Source organism: Aplidium turbinatum, chromosome 11, assembly GCF_918807975.1.
Source record: "Aplidium turbinatum chromosome 11, kaAplTurb1.1, whole genome shotgun sequence".
Classification (NCBI taxonomy): domain Eukaryota; kingdom Metazoa; phylum Chordata; class Ascidiacea; order Aplousobranchia; family Polyclinidae; genus Aplidium; species Aplidium turbinatum.
The window spans coordinates 16065704-16084831 of NC_137482.1; the positions used below are offsets into that span (position 1 = coordinate 16065704).

A 19128-nucleotide genomic window follows, 5' to 3' on the forward strand; every position below is an offset into this window, starting at 1 on the left:
ATGCTGTACCGGTATCAATAATGGTATATGCACTTACACAAATTTCTATTCAAAAATATTTTGGTGTGTTGTAACCCAGACAGTAAATCAGTCGCTTTTTAAATTGATTCAACGTCTGTAGACGTAAAATGTAAAAAAAACGACTGATTTGTTTTGGAAATAATAAAAACGCCAGATAAGTTTTATGTCATTGAACTGTGCGACCAGCGAAAAATAGCAGCCTTCCATTCCTCGAACGAAGCCTTTTTTCAGCCTGCAAGTTTTCAATCGGAGTAAATTTGGAGGCAGCCCTCGGAGTGAATTTAACTATCGAGGCGGAAAATTGATCAAAGCAAAAAAGATACTGTGTCTAAACTGCATGATAAATATCTTAATTCTGATCCTAAAATAGCTGGCGAGGGTAACGTTATCTTTGGAAAGTCGGGCAATAATGAGCAAGATTAAAATGCTTGAAATCCCTGCTTCTCTATAACCAGAATTCGTTGCCTTCAGAATGTCTACTTTGTAACGCGCCAAGTGCTAGGCTATATGTGTTAGCGATGGATACAGCGTTGTATAAAATATGTCATAATTATTTGTTATCAATTTGTGACTGAGTATGAGATGCGTGCATCATTGACACGGTATGCCTATTTACAGATCATTTATCAGTTGTGTACGGTAACTAGTTTAAAAAATACAAGCTACTAACCAGTAAAAAATCACCTTATTTTAATTCTGAACAACTGCAGCACTGCATGTGATGGCAAAAATTTAATACCGCACAACGTTTTACGTTTTATTTACAAAGCCAGTGAAATATTTGGTTTTGTTTTCTCTGATAGTGGATGTGGATTGCAAGATTTTACAAACTAATACATCACTTCTGAATACTTTCACTTTTTTTCATCAAATCGCACATCGGTCTGCGTTTCCACAACATTAATTTACGTCATTTTGAAAGCCCAGTTTTTTAAAAAGAAACAAGCTTACTCGTACGAAAGCTAAAATGACAACGTGTGCCTCCAGCGCAACTGTGCGGGAGTGTTCATGTAATAATTTTTTCGACAGATGGTAACAGAGGGTTGTGGAATGACGTCAACATAAGACACCGATTCAGCGACTGACAATGGTAAAGTATCTTTCTTCTGTGTGCCTCGTCTTCGGAGCTGGCACATGTCCATCTTCAAGGGGTGGATATGCCATTATGTGGACCGACTAAAAAATAAAAACATTCACTTTTTGAAGCAGTGACGGATCCAAGGGGTGATCACCCCCCCTTTAAACAAATAAAAGTAACTTTTTTACGGTGTATTTACAAACTTGGATTAAGGTAGCCTACACGTCATTGTGTTTGTTGAAATCGCCCCCTTGCCTTTGCCCACTAGCTACTTGCTGGGTCAGCCCTTGGTTTCAAGTAGGCCTAACATAATTTTGTCTACAGTGCTGCTGTTTTGCGTACCGTGCGATCTTTGATCAACCCATTCCTCTGTATTCGACAAACAAGTTTTATTTTTCCGATCTCGGACTTAACTTTCAAAATAAAAGATCTTTAAGCTAGAAGAAAATTGATTAAGTTCATGTTCATTAATTTCCGTAATTTTGAAAATAAAAATATTTTAAACCCCATGCAGCAGAAATCCTACCCGGAATAGCACGAAGACGGAAATTAAATTTTAAGAAAGACTTAGTTGATTGCACATTTCCTTTTTCAAACTTTATATTTTGCTCAACTGGAAATTAAAGTTAATACATAACCATTCAACTCGAACTTGCAAAAATTCAAAATCAAGAAACTGTAATTAAGCTTAAATTACTAGAAAATTGATAGATTTTGCAATCCTTGCAGAACCTAGCACTACTTGCAGAGTCTACCTTTGCAGATGATTCTTAAATGTAATGTTGAATAATGTGGTTACGCTTTCTTTGTTGGTTTTCAGAAACTAATTGCGATTAAACTTATAGATGACAATGAAATGTTTATGGGAGGATTTGCGCAGAACGTGACATGTCACAAAGGTAGGCCAATCTTCTAGCAATGAAACAGAGAAAACTTGCAGAACTTGCAACGCATCAATAAAGTATAAGAACAATATGAACGACCATTGACAAAGTTTCATTTTGTTTTCAATAAAAAATTATCATTTTATTTAAAAATTTGATCGATTTCATTTCGATATGAGTTATAAAAACGAAACGCATGATTATCTCAAAACTAAGAAAGTGTTCTAGAAACCGATGCACCTGTGTGTCATGGTTTTTGAAATTTATCAATTAATATTCAGGCTAATGGACTGCTCAAACGCAAATATTTTGAAACATATTTTAAATGAAGCCAAGTGAAAAATTAAAACGACGCACTGTGAGGTATCGCGAAAACAAGTGTTTTACAACCACTAAATTTAGAAATAATAGTGTATTTAAGATACAAAATTTCTTTAATTACGGTCATCTTGACTATTGTATAAGGTGAACCAAAGCTTCAAAGTTTTGCATTATTTCTGTTCTTTAGTTTGTGGCACAGATAAACAACGAACTTACCGGTACCTTTACTTAGCTAATCAAGCCACTGTGAAAGTACGTTTCAACGTAATAAAGTTTTATTATCTTTTAGGTTTATCCTATTTGTAGTAGGCCTAGTTGTTAGCCGCCAATTGACTACTATGCAGTGTTCTATACCGTGGATAACATTTTTGTCAGTTAGGTCTACCTCGCATGTCGATGACGATAAAATGAAAGTAGCCTAGGTTGTGCCTTTAGTAGAGGGAGATAGAGAGAGAGGGAGAGAAACCGCTTTTGATGAATAAGAGAGAGTTGTGAATACGTAGATCATGATGCAAAAGCTTCGTTGACTACTTTAAAGGGCCAGAGGCTTACGAGACCTAGTTCAGATGTCGGTTGTAGCAGTTGCAAGTGAGAGTGCTAAATGAATTCCATGAGAACTGGTCATGCTGGTTACCAAAGCGGTCATCATTCTTGCCTATAAACATAGGCATAGAAAAGCAGAACATAAAAACTTTATTTTTTTTATATTCTTAATGAAATAAACCACTGCTCACCGGATTGTCTTGTAGGTTGGGTTCCTTCTTGCTGTCGTTTGAATCGATCAACATCACTCGTTGCTCTTGGGGTTACGACCTGGGAAGCTTTTCGCTATTTTATTTTGTAACGTTGCATCAGGCAAAAACAACATCAAAAGTAAAGACGATATTGCCATAAACAATATTCCAATAGAGTTCACTTGCCATGGGTTCGACTGAATTGAAGAAAAAAATCCTGTTGCGTTTTGGGAAAGGGATATGCTTTGAATTGGTGATTGTGTCAAACGGTTATGTTGCCTGCTTTGAAAAATAAATGGTGTTATGTAATTGCAGTTTTTGGACCCTTCCACAGCCTCTGTGCGATTGTATGAATAAAAACCCAAACCTCGACAACTGGAATTCAGCGGGGAGAGTCGATAGGGTGGGACCACTTCAACAAAGTTGTTTGACTGCCGCGTCTTCACTGATCCTACCCCAAAGATAAACAGAGCAGCTGCTGTGGGCACACTTTTTACAATGAAAGATATCACCATTTTGTCTTGGTTGCTGATCAGTTTACCAGAGTACTGTTTCTGGCAAAATAATGCCGCTTTGAAAAATGATTTTCCAATAAAATGGTAAAAGTAATTTTGATTTCCATTTGACACCGAGTAGCTTAATGGTTCAGTTGTTGCAGCCGTAGTTACTCACACTTCGTCTTACCTCTTGTGCGGTCAAGTGGTTGCCTGCTTGCCTTGTGGTGTCTTGTTATACTCATATGTTACGCTTTATGATGCAAACAAAACTAAACAACGGAAATTTCTTGGAATGATAAAAGCGTGAAGGTTTTGCACTTCCTTTCATTATATTCTTTCAACGTTTGACAACAAACTAAATCTCATAAACAGGAAGTCCGTAAGATGGATGGATAGGTCGGTTAAGGTTTTGCGACCGTGCCATATTTTAAACTAATTGTTTTGCTTTGATATCATGCTCGTTATATAACGTCCGCGTTTTGTCGCTTCTACCTTTTTTTAGACCTCTGCTATGTCTGGCATAGCCTATATTGTTTTTTTCGTTGTGATGGTCAGAAATAAAAACAAACTGAACTAAACTGTTTATTTTCAAACAAGAATGAGCTGAAAAGGGAATGTGTGACGTGCATTTTTATAAACACTTTGGTGTTTGGAGAACTTGGGACAGCAGGACTGTCCACATGCAATTTTGTGCAGTTGTCTCTTAGATTTCTTTTTGCACACATATAGGAGAAAGATTCACAACTTAACCAATAGGACAAGCGAAAAACAATAATCTACTGCAGTAACGCCAGTTTGCACTCATTCAATGGTTACCATTTCGTTTGGTTTCTTAAACATACAAGTTTTACTTCAATGTCAATAAGTAACTACTTTCTCCGCAATAAAACACGGAATTTGTTGACCGCTTGAGAAAGGTTGTGACAAACACAAAGATAACACCAATCTTTTAAAAAAAGCATGCCTGTAAAAGTTATTTTTGTATGTAAAGACTTGTTTTGGATGAAACCAGAAGTCACTGGCAACGACAGTATTAAGCGCAAATATTAATTTAACAAAAACAGCTATTGCTTCGAAGGAATTTGCCATAAAAATGTGAATTTATTTGTTTGCCTTTCTGAATTATTTCGAACAGCATGTGGCCAGCCAGCTCTTTGTGTCTAATGAAATGGAAAATTTGTTATTTCTTCCTGACAGTACAGAAGCAGGGGTGCACTTGGTCACGTGTCCTGTACATCTAGATATTGGGAAAAAAACATGTAATTTTTCTGCTTTTTTCAAAATTTTCTCGCTCACTTTGCTCGTTCAATTACATTTAATTGACCGAGCCAGCGGCACAAAACTCGCGCACTTTCTGCAATAGATAAGCTATAAGAAATTTTGCTTGGAATTTTTGGGTTGTTGGAATCCTAGTACCTCTCCAAGCTTTTTTTCTGGATCCGCTACTATTTTATAATCCAAAATTTGCGTTGCTTGGTGGCTACTAAATCACTAACATTTTGTCTAGTGCTTATGTTTACTGAAGAATACTTTTAATTGATTAGTTATTGTCAGTTAATTGGTTTTAACTTAAAGCATAAGTTTTACGAAGGTAAACATATTGACAACGCAGTGCAAGAATTTTTGCATTCTCCTTTTTTGTGTCATAACTACCGCGTGTTTCACTTCCACTTAAACTTGGTAACATATTGAATGTTTTATCCGCACACCACTCCTGTAGATTTTGTTTGATGAGCAGCGTTACCGTTTATTAAACAAATTCACGACGTGTAGAGTGAAGGTATATAAACGATTTTTGCAAGGTCACCGATCATTTTGAAGGACAGTGTCATCAGGTGCAACTTAATTGTTGAAGGGATATTTTGCGTCGGATTATGAAGATTAAAATTATTTCATTTCATTCGAATGTAGATTATTTTTAAAAATAAGTTAATTAAACAGTACAAAAAAAATTTCAGGCTTTTTTAAAACTAGACTACAAAAAACTTAAAGAGCAAAGTATCAAAATATAAAATTTGCAATGAAAGAACAAACCAAATACGGTTACTAAATGAAATAGAAAATCTGCAAAGAATAGCAACAAATTTTTTTTGCGATTCAGATAAAATAAATAAGTTTGAAGAATTAAAAGTCAAAGTGTTAAAGTGCTTTCTGACCGAACTTGAACACACGATGGAAAATTCTGTCAACCGCGATGACGTCATGATACAGCTACAGCCATCAAGTGGCAGTGAAAGCCATGAACCAAGCTTGCGAGGGGATGAAGTGCTTGCGGCTACCATGAAAGAAACAAATTTTCTGGTGAGTTGATGAAAAATCAAGAGTTTTGATTTTGGTTGTATAAGGCTATTTATCTGTGAGTAGATGTTGCAAATTTGTAAAAAAAAAAAAAAAAATTATGGAATGAAAGATTATGAAATACCTGACCCTAAACCTCCATGATTCTTCTCAAACTTTCATGGTACATTTCTCACTTAGAAAAACGTTGCAAGATGTTGAAATATTCAACAGTGACAGAACAAACAGAACAAAGGTCGTCAACCATGTCACCACACCGTAGTGGGACCACGTGTAGGCGACACAGAGTGTTGCCTGATGTTGGCAAAAAGCTCGAGCGAACGTGGAGTCACTGTAACCATGCCGCGTCATAGCGAAAGCGACTCAGACATCGCCGGGTAGTAATGCACAAGTCATTAAACATCGCATACTACAGACAAGTCATACTTTCACTAAATTGGGTGTGGTTACGAGTGCCATCTAATTGTCTTCTGAACAGCCTATCTCTCTATTGAAGCATCTCTCAAGGCGGCTACTAAAAGATGTTACGTTTAGGGAGCTTACAAACTAAGTGACCCAGCCACTTTTTATCAAACATATCAGGCCATGATCAAGTTTACTTGTATTAAGAATCGAAGTCTAGTGGACTATTTATCTATCGAAGTCTATCAAAGCAATTTTTTTATATTAACCTTCAATTAAAATAACAACTAATGTAACGTACAAGCAGTTCAGACGGCATCTTAAACCAAGTACAACTGAGAAGGCGTTTTCTTCCTTTACGTATTCCAAGGAAAGGCATTTTCCAATAGACAAAAGCGCCAACAAATGATGACATGGTCATTGCTATTGCCACTGAGATACGCAATGACAAGCAGTTTTGCCACTGCGATACAGGCAATCGAGCCTGCGGTACACATCAAGTTCGTCCTCTAAAAAGATCGAGAAAAAAAACAGAGCAGCGCTAGTCGCCAATCTGGGTCGACAAAAAACTTTCATGAAAACAATAAAACCAGACCAATTTGGATTGAATAAAAAATATATACGAAAAGAAATAACTGGTTTTGCTATTATTTTTTTGAAGACATTTAGATTATCGGAAACAACGTTTTCTTTTTTAAAAGCTTTTAGTTGGCTGAAAAAATCACAGCTTTTATTGAAAAAGTAGCATTCAATATAATTGCACAACTTCACTAATAGAATATATTGGTTCATAGACTACTATATAAAGAAACTTTTAAGACTAAATATTTATCACAAATAAAAAATTTTTTGAATTGAAAGTAAACTTGCAGAAAATGTTTTCCATCACGTTGGTCTTTCATTTTATGTGTTTGAATAAAGGTGTTCTCAGTAAAGACAGCAGCAAACAAGTTGTTTATTCATTTTACAGCCTACATAAAAATGGTGAGAAGGATGGTTGCTTTTCTCCTAAAAACTTTAACAGCCGGCTTCACTCTATGTAATTCAATGCTTGTATGTTTTACTCTTTTTCACACTTCACATCTTTATAATATCTTTGATATTCCAGATGACGAGTGACTATCCAAACCTCCAAACTGATCAAGAAAAAGATGAAACAAAAGTTTTCCTTTTCGACAACGGCTCAAATGGTACGAATAAAAGTGAACCACAAGGTGGGAGCGATGTCGTTTTTATTCCTTTTTTTACCTTTCTGCGTCTGAACAGTTAACCGTCCGTGGTATATTGTACATTGACTAAATAACTTGGACAATGCATTGTAGTATTCATGCAGTGATGTTCGTCCTTCGTTTCCGAAGATGGCGATATCATTCATGCAGTATAGCCTAAGAAACAATGTTCTCCATTTCTTTTTTACCTTTTTGCGCGAAAAGGCATTGGCTGAGGGCTGAACAAACTTCAATGTTGCAATGCAGTTTTTCATGCAGTAAAACAAATAGACAGAGTCATTTCTTAACTAATTTATTTCTTGCTATAAGTTAGCCATGATACGAAAACATACTTGAATGTCTTTTTCTGCTAAACACTATTTTCTAATAGTTAGCCGTGCTTCAAGAACTCGAGGAATTAAACAGGACAATAAAATATAAACCATTTGGCTTAATTGCTATCGTTTTGTATGACGATGCCATCTCAATATATTGCTTCATTCTCTATAAGACTTGTTTTTTTCTTCCCAGAATCATGCTGCAACAGGCTTGAGTATGTTTGCCAATGCTGCATGTGGAAATATCATGAGGAACCTGAACAGAGCGACTCCTGCGGTAAAAGATGCATGTGGTTGTGCATGTGCCCACCACATGGGAAGATTGCAAAGCTTGTTTGCATATGTAAGTTACGCAGAAATTGCACTTGAGAAACTTTAGCAAACAAGTTCTAGTAGGCCTAAATTAGTAGTTTATTTTTAATGATTAATCTTATTTCACATGGGCTAGTGTAAAAGGCAAAAAAGAACAAATCGAAAAAAAAACGGTGCTGTGAGCCGTAGCCTACCCATGCTTCATTGTATAAAAAGTTTGTAAGAAAATATTTTATATTTTAGTGTTGCTGGCTTTTCTGACATGGGCCGTGCCTTGGAGCATCTCACCAAAAGAGACATTACCTGGTGGAAACCTTTTTGGAATTATTATCCTGCTCCTTTGCTGCCTGGCAGCTGGTTACATCATCAACCACATTCCTCTACCAGGAATCCCACCTCTTCCACCATTGCTAGGTAGGCTAACTGTATTCGCTTTGCGAAATGTTGGAACATCAGCAACATGAACTGCATGTGTTGGTTTAATTATCATACATTGTTGAAAACAAAATTATCCATGATTTTAACTGTTGTGGAAGTAAGCGAACGACTTAACTACGTGTATGGTGTTTTCAGTGGAAGGTCGATATAACTTACTGTAGGCTTGGAATGTGAGGTACTTTTATAAAGCGCTTAATGCTACCAATACAGCTGAAGTAATAAAAATGTTTGAATACAAACAGGAATGCTCATAATGGGATTTGTTTTACGAAACGTGCCATACATTAACGTTGCTAAAGATATTGAACAACATTGGTCGTCTTCGCTACGCTTGATTGCACTCACAGTGATTTTAACAAGGGCTGGAATCGGACTTGATGGTCAGGTAACCAATTTTCAGTTTTTGCATTTGTGAGATTTTTTTTTAATGTATAGCCTAGTTAAATGAATCGTCTTAGTATGTTTTGATTTTTAAACCTTACTTTAGCAAGAAAGTTTCACCTGATAAGTTGGCATTAGGCTACAAATTTGTCCTGGGTGCTGACATAAAACTGTAACCGGTGAGGAGACACCACTTTGAGTATGTGATGCTTTGAGGAATGGAGGTAGGCTACTTCTTAATTCTCATGACTTCCAGGTCTGCTCTGGCCCAGAGTAATAGTGTTGACAGGGGGTCCAGGGGGTACATTTAGACCCGAGCCCGGGAAGATTTTTGGGGCCCGAAAGTTTTCTAAGGGCCCAGTAAGTTGAAGAAATTATCTCATTTTCTTTGAATATAGTGCGTTTCTCTTAGCAGTGTCTTGATTTGGGACTCAAAGATTTAACTGATACCGGGCCCAAATTATCCTATCAACGGCCCTAGCCCCAGGTATGAGTAAAATACCTGAAAAAGGTTTGGCTCTTGTAGGTGCGATGTGTAGGCGTACTGCAATGTTCATGTCCTAACTTACCCAAACCAAGCCCCCAGGACTGGGTTAAAATGTTCCCGTGCTTGCAGAAAAGGTTTTCAAACCAGAAGCTAAGAAGGAAAGTCTGATATAAAACCTACAACTCAGGGACCTCCCTGTCCTCGTCTCAGCCTGTTGAGCCATGGCAGACGAACTTATGTTTAAAAGGTGTGGCCAAGGGTAGCGCACATTGTAGGCTACTTTACCTTAAAACTCCACAGCGCAGGCTCAACTTCATACATATACAAATTCCTCCTCGCTAAGATATGTAATGGGATACAAATGGTTTGTTTCACTTAGAAACTTTGCAAGGGCTGAAAGAAAATTGAAAACTTGTGCTTGAAATGGAAATTACCTTCCTTCATAATGTAAATGAACTTTTGCAACTCCAACAATGTCAATGAAAAGCAATCAGCAGCTACACGGTTAATCGCTGCTTTTGAGTAATGAAAGATCTTCGACATACATCAGTAGAATATCCTAATAAGAACATTACTCTCTAACAGGCGCTGTTCAAACTGAAGTGGGTTCTCCTTGGGTTCGCAGTGTCCACATCAATCGTAGAATGTTCAGTAATTGCTGCATTTTCAACATTTATGATTCAATTCCCCTGGGACTGGGGATTTGTTATCGGGTAAGATGATTTCAACAATGCATAATTTTTTTAACAGAATGACCCAGAGTTTTATTCTCGGCATACGATTGTTTTGTAAGCAAGTTTTGCTGCTGCCTTAATGACAGTAATAGTAACAGGCTTCAACTTGGTACTTTAGATACATATTTCAAACATCACAAGTGTTTGACATGTTTTTTTCTGTTTGCTGGTGCATTGTACCACAAGTATAAGCCCACCACTTAATTTATTGTTTTATGATTTAGATTCGTCCTGTGCGCTGTTTCTCCAGCAGTGGTTGTGCCATCCTTGCTCTACCTGCAAGACAAGGGATATGGAGTTGAAGGAGGAATTCCAACATTTTTAATTGCAGGAGCATCGCTGAATGATGTTATTGGAATTACTGGCTTCAACGTTGTATTAGGAATGATATTTTCCGAAGGTAACAAAGTGCAGGACAACCAAAAGTATAAACTTGGTTCTCTTAAATCATAATATCTTCAAACTGAACTGTATTATTTACAACTTTAGTATAGTTCTCTATTGACTACAGATCAAAGTAAACGTGTTTTTCAAACATTTTTATAACTTCAAATAATGTTCGTCGGCACATAACACCTGTTTGCAATTTTGGTTTTAAGTGTAAGCATTATCAAAAACTCTTCAATTGATCATGATAGGTTTGCTTTCAAAACGCCGATGAGTTAAAGCTGTAATGTTATTGCAGGGGACTTGGTGGAAAAGATAATTCACGGGCCTCTTGAACTGGTATTAGGAATCGGTGTTGGAGTTTTCTTAGGAGTTTTTCTTTGGTACTTTCCTCCTGCCAATATGGTGAGTGACTGACGTGGCTGTTTCAAAAGTTTGTAAAACATTGTTATATGACAAAGTCTTACTAAGGTATATAAATTTATATACCGTACATCAAACAAAAAGTAGCTGACATGTTTTTTTTTTGTTTTTTTTTGCTTACTTAGTGATCTGATAAATTATAAGCTAATCAAAAATAATTCAAACAAATAAATCAATATTACTCACAGAATTCTTTTTGTTGGTTCATAATGTAACCAATTCACTTACATGATGAGCAGTCTAAACTTATGTGAAATAAAATGATGCAATGTGGGTAATGAAGATAATGATATAACGATGCACTTCAAAAATATTCAGAAAGGGCGAAGTGGTTACCGGACAGCAATTCTTCTCGGTTTGGCTTTGTTCTGTGGCTTTGGAAGCAAATTTGTGCACTTTGCTGGAGCTGGAGCATTAGCAACTTTGGTGATGTCATTTGTTGCTGGTTTAAGGCAAGTTTTGCAAAAGCATGCATAGATATAACATGCTGTTTATAAAGTGTAAGTAGTTTCAGACGGCTGAAACTGTCTCTGTTTCACAAACAAAAGCATTGCGTAAAGCTTAGCACAGATTAAACTTGGCTGTGTTGTGGAGTATTTGCAGTAAGCATCAAATGTTCAACAATACAGACACGATTTTCGCATTTCTCAAGAAAGTACTTTATTGTAGGAATTCCTGAAATGTTCTATTTTGTGGGTGCTGTTTAGCAACTATTAACCTAGCATTAAAAATTGTGATGATTCTGATTATTTCTTACCCAAAAGTTATTGAGTTTTTTTGTGTAGATGGGGCAAAGAAAAAAAGCCAGTAGCAAAGACTTTTGCAAACTTATGGATTATCTTTCAACCTTTGCTCTTTGGTCTGATCGGGGCATCTGTACGAATTGAAAGCTTAGAACCTGAGACTGTTGGTGAGAAGCTGGTTTAAACTTTATAGCACAGGAACTTAAATTCTAAATCTACTTTTATCATATCTTCTTACTGCATGTGTTTGTGACTTGCACCCTCTCTCTTTGTGGACTGAGAAGGTTTGTGGTGCCCCAATCAAGCAAATTGTTTACACGGTCAACTGTCCACTGTGAAATTGCATCACACAAGCGGAACAATAGCCTAATTAAAATGTATGATTTTATAAAAATGATAAAATGAAGGAAAAGTAGTTTAAATTAGAATTGCTGCACGACGTAACCGCCAGATCTGTGGTGAGGCTAATTTGTTAAGTCCTTGTCCTCCACTTTTCTCAGGTCTTGGAATTGGACTGATTTTGATTGGTTTAGCTTTCCGAAGCTTGACCGCATTCTTAGCTGTGTATTGGTCATCATTTAATATGCGCGAAAAGATTTTCATCACTGTTGCTTGGGTGCCAAAAGCTACTGTACAGGTAAAGTTTATTGGATATTTTTAGGAATACTAAATTAAAGATAAAATATACCATTTTTTTTTTATCTATGTGCTAATTGATAAGTATAGCTAATGTAGCAAATAAATTAGATTTAAAAAAAGAAAAATTCACACACGAAAGATGCCTCCAGAAGGATTTAACATTAATAGTAGTTTTAGGCGAGTAAGAAGTGACATTGGACCCGGACATTTTTGATAACAACCATTTTTTGGTTGCAGGAGGCTTGTCTGGTAATCAGACCGACGATTCCAAAATTCGGCAAAAATCGGACTTGGGGAACTGCCCCAAAACCGCATTTTAAATTTTCATAGTGCGCCGTCTAGCGGTTGTAAATATTTGCTCTAAGTAAAATGCAACTTAGTAAGCATACACACGTAATTAACACTCACAAAAAGATAAGTGTAATAATATTTTTTTAAAAAGGTTGTGATCATGGGTGTGGGCAGGAAAGGGGCGCTTACCCCCCCCCCCCCCCCAAGATTACGATTTACGTGTAATTTGCTTGAGAATGCAATTTTCAAAAATTTTATTAGCCTTCCACGCAAACACTTTCTCATCAGGTTTTCAACCAATTCTACTTTCGTTTTTTGATTTCTCTAAATAGTTTTGCGCCGTAGGCGCAACAACCACTTACATCATACGTTAATAGTAACGTATGCAAACTTAGTATGCAAACAAACAAAAAAAATGCAACTTAGTAAGCATACACACGTAATTAACACTCACAAAAAGATAAGTGTAATAATATTTTTTTAAAAAGGTTGTGATCATGGGTGTGGGCAGGAAAGGGGCACTTACCCCCCCCCCAAGATTACGATTTACGTGTAATTTGCTTGAGAATGCAATTTTCAAAAATTGTATTAGCCTTCCACACAAACACTTTCTCATCAGGTTTTCAACCAATTCTAGTTTCGTTTTTTGATTTCTCTAAATAGTTTTGCGCCGTAGGCGCAACAACCATTTACATCATACGTTAATAGTAATTTTTTTCACAACTTTTGCACCTCACCACTCAAATGTTACTTTAAATTTAGAACGTTTCTTACCTATGTTGCAGCTTAAAAGTTGTGTGCTTTTTTACAAGTAGAATTTGGCTTCAAAAATTGTGCCCTCCCAACCCCCACTTCTCCCCCACCCCTGCATTTGTTCTGCCGACGCCCATATTTGCGACGTATTTGGCCATTTATTACAGTTTAATTATTGTCACGCAATTATAATTGCCTACGTTAAAGTGTAATTCAATGTAGGCTATATGACACTTCAACAACATTAGCAACTGAAACATGTGGTAATACAACGTTAGCAGATGTATAATCAACGTATAATAGAAAGATAAACATCAGCGATTTGAGCAATTAACGGAGACCATTTAATGTCGTTTATTCAGTACTATTGCTTTGCTTCAACAGAAAATGCAGCGTACATTTAATATATGGGTTCACTTTCATTTACAAATCATTCATTGCAAAAATATATTACTTGCAAAAACTACCACAGTAACAATTTGAGGTCCCGTTCTAGGAATGCAACTATTTTTATTAAAGTAAATATACTTCTACACTCACAGCTCTTGGGTATCTAACACTCTAAAAGTGATGAATTTTCACACTGAGCTTCACAAGCACAGTGAATACTGCATTTAAAGCCTTTCTTGGAGCAACCACAAGATGTGCGTAAACGCTTAGCGCTCCTGCAATTGCACCTAATTTCTTTCAGAAAGGTTTTCGGTGCACACTGCACGTTCATTATCTGTCATTATTGGGACCAGACCAGAAGCTGTTTCCTTGTATCCATAGAAAGTAGGACTCAGCACAGCTTTCAAATGACGCCATGTTGACACTTGATGATGCACACGAAGGCTGTAAAAGTAGCATGCTCTACTTTTTGGAGGCATTCTTTCAACTGATATATATTTTGGGGATACAGCGTAATGGTAGCGCAATAAATTCAAAGTACGGTATTGATGGAAAACACTCTCTTGTACAGAATTTGGGAGAATTCTTCTCCAATTCTGGAAATGTCTTTTCTTTTAAAGCTTTCTTGTTTCCGAAGTCGGCACATTTACGTAGTACTTTGTCCAGGCCTTTCAAGATTTTAAAACTTTTACTTTTCCCGTTTCGTAAAAGCTTAAAGCAGGATGTTGTATCGCATCCAGAGAACGCGTGGCAAAATAGCAAAGATCGGCACATATCTTCTCCGAGAGCAAGCTGAGCTCGACGAATGAAAATTTTCGCGTTAGACGTTTTCATGTAGCCTAAATGCTGTTTCCGCGTGGTGCGAGATAAAGCAAAAGGATGAGTATATCAGTATCGTCAGCCATCACAGTTAGCCTATACTTGCTGACCATAGGTTTCATGTTCTTCCAGAACCTTACGGACGATAGCAACATCAACGTCTCTTTCTCCTTTGGCCTTGTCCACAGTAATGCCATTACTACTAAGATTATTTTGGAATAAGTTTATAAATTGTTACGTTTATTTGATAAAAACGCGGGTTTATTTGCCGGGATGGGTGTGTCTAAGCGAATTGCTACGTCGGGACAAGAATGATGTGGTCAGCTTATGCGCTTTTGCTCTGCTCCTTTGGTTGTTTCAATACCACAATTGTCAAAAACAACTCTGATATTGGTATTTTCCCCGCGTAGAAGATATTGAATGAACATTTCAAGCAAATTTTTCATATTCCTAACTTTTGGCCAGGGAAGTCACTAAATGAAAGCACAGCCAGCAAATACAATCGAAATACAAGATAATCGAGAATTAGTGCACAAAATATTTTCATTTTGCAAGATTATGTATTTGAACAATGCAGATGTCTGAGATTTCCGTATACTTCCGTCATCTGAGAAAAGTGATGGTGGAACATTGGCAAGTTCATATGAAAATTTGTCCGGTTCCAGTGACCCCTGCAAACAGGCTATAGACAGTAATCTGTGACAGATTTCGGTGGATGACATGTGTATTGTGTATCTCTTTATCTCCATATTTTAAGGCTTTTCGCATAACGGCAAAGGTACTTGCTTGGTCAGATCTAAATCTCGTTCAGTTTCTTTCCACATCTTTTGCGAATAATATCGTTACCAATAATTAAGACGTTATCCACATTTACACGAGTAGGTCAGCAATAATGCACTGCTGAAACGTTGTAGCCTACAAATCTTCTCCATTATTTTTGGCAAAGATTTCGATGCATACACAGTTTTCCATAAATCATCTAAACCACTTCTTTCCTTCAGTTTGCACCCTGCTCCGAGAAAGGACATCAGTTGATGAAAACCACCAAGTCGTTAGTGAACATGTTTGAAAATACCAAAATTGTCCTGTTTAATTTTGAATGCTCTGAAGTAGAGGGGTTGGTCAAACGTTAGCGGTGCACAAAGCATGCTCATTGCTCATTTGTCTCGCTTGGTCTTGAACGAATATCATTGTATTGTAAACAGCTTCATCTGTTGCGGGATTAAGCGGTATCATAGGAATAAATGATACTGACGAAACCTGAAACTCACCTTTAACTACATTAGCCATGAACCCTTGCCATTGTACTGGCTTACAATTGAATATGTTTGAATACAGCCATAGAGTGTCAAGCAATTTATGGTGCGTAAATAACACGGAAGATACGTTCAGCTGCTTGATTCGCACGTCTTTCCAAGTACCTGTCTTTGCAGCAATATACGACTTGACTAAATTGCCAAAATTGCCTGATTCCAGTAGCTCATTTGCACTGACGTGTTGTTTTTCAATAACTAGTGGTCGAGTTGCCATTCTTGGTGTTTGACAATTTAAATACCCATCACATGCGTTGTATCATGAGTTCATGACCTGTCAGAGTATCTTCGTTAAAGTTGAAGTTATCTGCTACCCACTGACAGAAAGAGCCGGGATGACTTGTAGAGTCCACTACCTCATCCGTATTATCATCATTCGCTTGGCTTACAGTAGCTGATCGTTTAAACGCTATTACTTGAGACCTTAACTTGCACAAAGACCAAGGGATGATAGTACATCCAAGAGAATACTCGATCTTGTGACCTGATGTATAAAAATTCCAATTGACAACAAAAGTCTGGCGACATTGCATCGACGTAAGAATGGCTACCCATGTAACGACCTATTTCTTCAGGTAGGCTAAGTATTTTTGTGCAGCTTTGGCGATGATGCAATGGATTTAATGACTTGGCTGGTATGACGTTATAGTTGTTATCCAACTCCTTAATTATGCTATTTCTGAAAGCTTTTCTTTGTGAAAGTTCAAGGTATAAATCATTACCAAATTTTATGAGTCCATAATTTTCATGTTCGTCAGATACGTTGTAACAGACGAAATTACATTTTCCGAAATCCATCTTAGTTAATTAGCATTTTGTAAAATTTTACAACCACTACACTGTGGAATGGCACAACGGGTAAGGCGTTGGCTTTCCAATTATGCAAACCTGGTTCGACTTCCGGCTTGGTTGTTGATAAACACCGCTCACCTCTACCTAGGGTGTAACAAATTGGGTGGGCATAACTGCTGCAGGAAAGACGGCCGAGAGAAAGGAACTGGCCACCCTACTATCTTTAGTGCCGAAGGCTTAGAACAATGAGGACCTTATCTTCTCATACCCAACACTTGAATCAAGTATGGGACCACCTTTTACACTATCATTGAAGCCTAATTTCTGTTACATGAGGCACTCAGCAAACAAAATATGTTGTTTTGCGTCGATTCAACGTCTGGCAACGTTGAATCAACGTAAAATAGCAAATTTTGCTAAAGGGTAATTCTAGATACTATGTTATTCATCCTTGTTTCACTTAAAATTCGGGAATTAGCACGACAGAAAATACATAAATTTTTCCTCCGCTAGATGGCGCGCCGATCAATAATTGCCCCAGTGAAAAAGGCCTTTCCCCACGTCCGAATTTTGCCGAATTTTAGATTTGGGATGTCAAACAGGTAACCCATCTTTTTATGAAGAAAAATGGTTGTTATCAAAAATGTCCGGGTCCGGCTATTTTTATGTCAATTCTTACTCGCCTATTTATGGATTTGTAAAATTATGTACCTTCGGTAGGCTATATACTACAAGACAAAAAATGAAAGTAAAAAGCAAAGTTGATTTATCAACGACAAGCTGTGTCGCCTAAAAGTATTTGCTGATTTCATTTTGCGAAATGAAAACTAGTTACAATTGATTACTTGAGTAAAACTTAGCTACAGTGTTAAAATTTGATCTGCATGAAAAAATACACAACCAAACTTTATTTTGCACGATGTTTCTTGTTTACCATAGGCTGCAATTGGAGCTGTCGCTCTTGACATGGCAATAGAACACGAAGCATCGGAAGAATACATCAATTTCGGAACAAAGGTAATTTCAAAATGGAACGTTGTAGTTGCTTTGGGTAAAATACTTGGCCAGGTACACTTAAACCATGGTTCCGGGTTGGATTTAAACTAAATAACAAATTATTCATTTGTCAAGGTTTTGACTTTGGCGGTTTTGTCGATTCTGTTGACGGCTCCCACCGGCGCAGCGGCGATTGGACTTCTTGGACCCAAGTTATTGAAGAGAACACCACAAGAAGGAGAAGATATTGATGACGATAGTGTTAAAAAAGCATGACGTGTTTTGAATAGCGTTAACATGAAGTTGATTTTTACCACCTTAAATGGTGAACACTGCAAAGAGTGAGACTCATTCAACAGTAACAGGCCACTGCTAAGTCACTATACGTTCACCTTACTTTCTCACAATTGCAATTTGACTCAATTTTTCCAACGTTTAGTTAAAACTGCATTAATATTTATAATATCTTTTTGTCGAATTTTCAAAACGACAATGATTTGTTAAAAACATACTTTTTCTGCATGATTTTAGAAAATACTTGAGGAGTAGAACCGTCAAAAAATTATTGTATATGCGTATTAAATATCATTTTTGCAGTAATTCATGTCTGTTCAAAGGCCAGTTGATTGTATATAGCTTAACTAGTATGACAATTGAATGTTTTGTTTTTTTATTTCTTGTATTTATTGCGGTTGCTTTGCAATTAATAAACACAAAAATAGCATTTGTACGGTACCAAACACTATGGTTTAATTGATTTAAAATAGTGATTATATCGGCTCACATGGAAAAACACCAGGATTTGTCTTAGAATGTGTTTATTTACGAAATATGCACCTCCGGCGTGCCTCAATAGGCTAAGCATGTGGAAGCTGCCCATCGCTTGACTTCATTTTCAGATACAAAGCTAAATAGAATAGAAAATTTAACTCCCGCTCGCTGGAATTACCCCTGGTTGTCACACACTTAAAAGTTGCCCCTTTACTTCAAATTTTTAATGCTTGGCAACATCAAAATAATATAATATATCGTCCGCCCGTTAGCTCAGTGGTTACGCGCCTGGCTCAAGACCACGCGGCGCTGGTTCGACTCTCGGGGTGTGCGCTTGAGCAACGCATTTCAGGACTGCTCTCCATTCAGCAGCACCTAGTTAATGGAATAATTTCTTGGCAACAACATTTCAACAATCGGAAAACTTCACTCTGCCAATCTCGGTAACCAGCCCTGCGTCAAGAGCCTCTACAAGTATGCGAAACTACCAGGAATTATGAAGAAACTATCAAGGCTTTGCCAGTCCGAGGATAAAGATTCAAAATCAACCAATATGGGCAACTTTTACTTGCTGGGTAAATGTTTTCTGAAATCTGCTGCACGATAAACTTGGGCAAGTTACTTGAATGAAAGATCTGAGGACAACATCTTTTCAATTCATTTAAACAATTCAATGGG

General features: G+C 37.1%; 1 protein-coding gene across 1 annotated transcript; it reads left to right on the forward strand.

The window, feature by feature from the left end:
- Positions 1–5494: 5494 nt before the first annotated feature.
- Positions 5495–18413, forward strand: LOC145779506 (sodium/hydrogen exchanger 9B2-like). The gene is made up of 13 exons (XM_082591112.1): positions 5495–5836; positions 7344–7449; positions 7975–8124; positions 8337–8507; positions 8774–8916; positions 9985–10112; positions 10358–10533; positions 10819–10925; positions 11262–11395; positions 11729–11853; positions 12187–12323; positions 17623–17700; positions 17815–18413. The coding sequence occupies exons 1-13, from the start codon at positions 5708–5710 to the stop codon at positions 17953–17955; spliced, it is 1725 nt and encodes a 574-aa protein (XP_082447238.1). The 5' UTR covers positions 5495–5707; the 3' UTR covers positions 17956–18413.
- Positions 18414–19128: the final 715 nt, after the last annotated feature.

Excerpts from the sequence above, each read along its gene's own strand:
- LOC145779506 (XM_082591112.1), top strand. The coding sequence starts at position 5,708 with ATGGAAAATTCTGTCAACCGCGATGACGTCATGATACAGCTACAGCCA. Across the intron at positions 11,854-12,186 it reads CTTAGAACCTGAGACTGTTG|GTCTTGGAATTGGACTGATT; the intron begins GTGAGAAGCTGG and ends CACTTTTCTCAG. Across the intron at positions 17,701-17,814 it reads ACATCAATTTCGGAACAAAG|GTTTTGACTTTGGCGGTTTT; the intron begins GTAATTTCAAAA and ends TCATTTGTCAAG.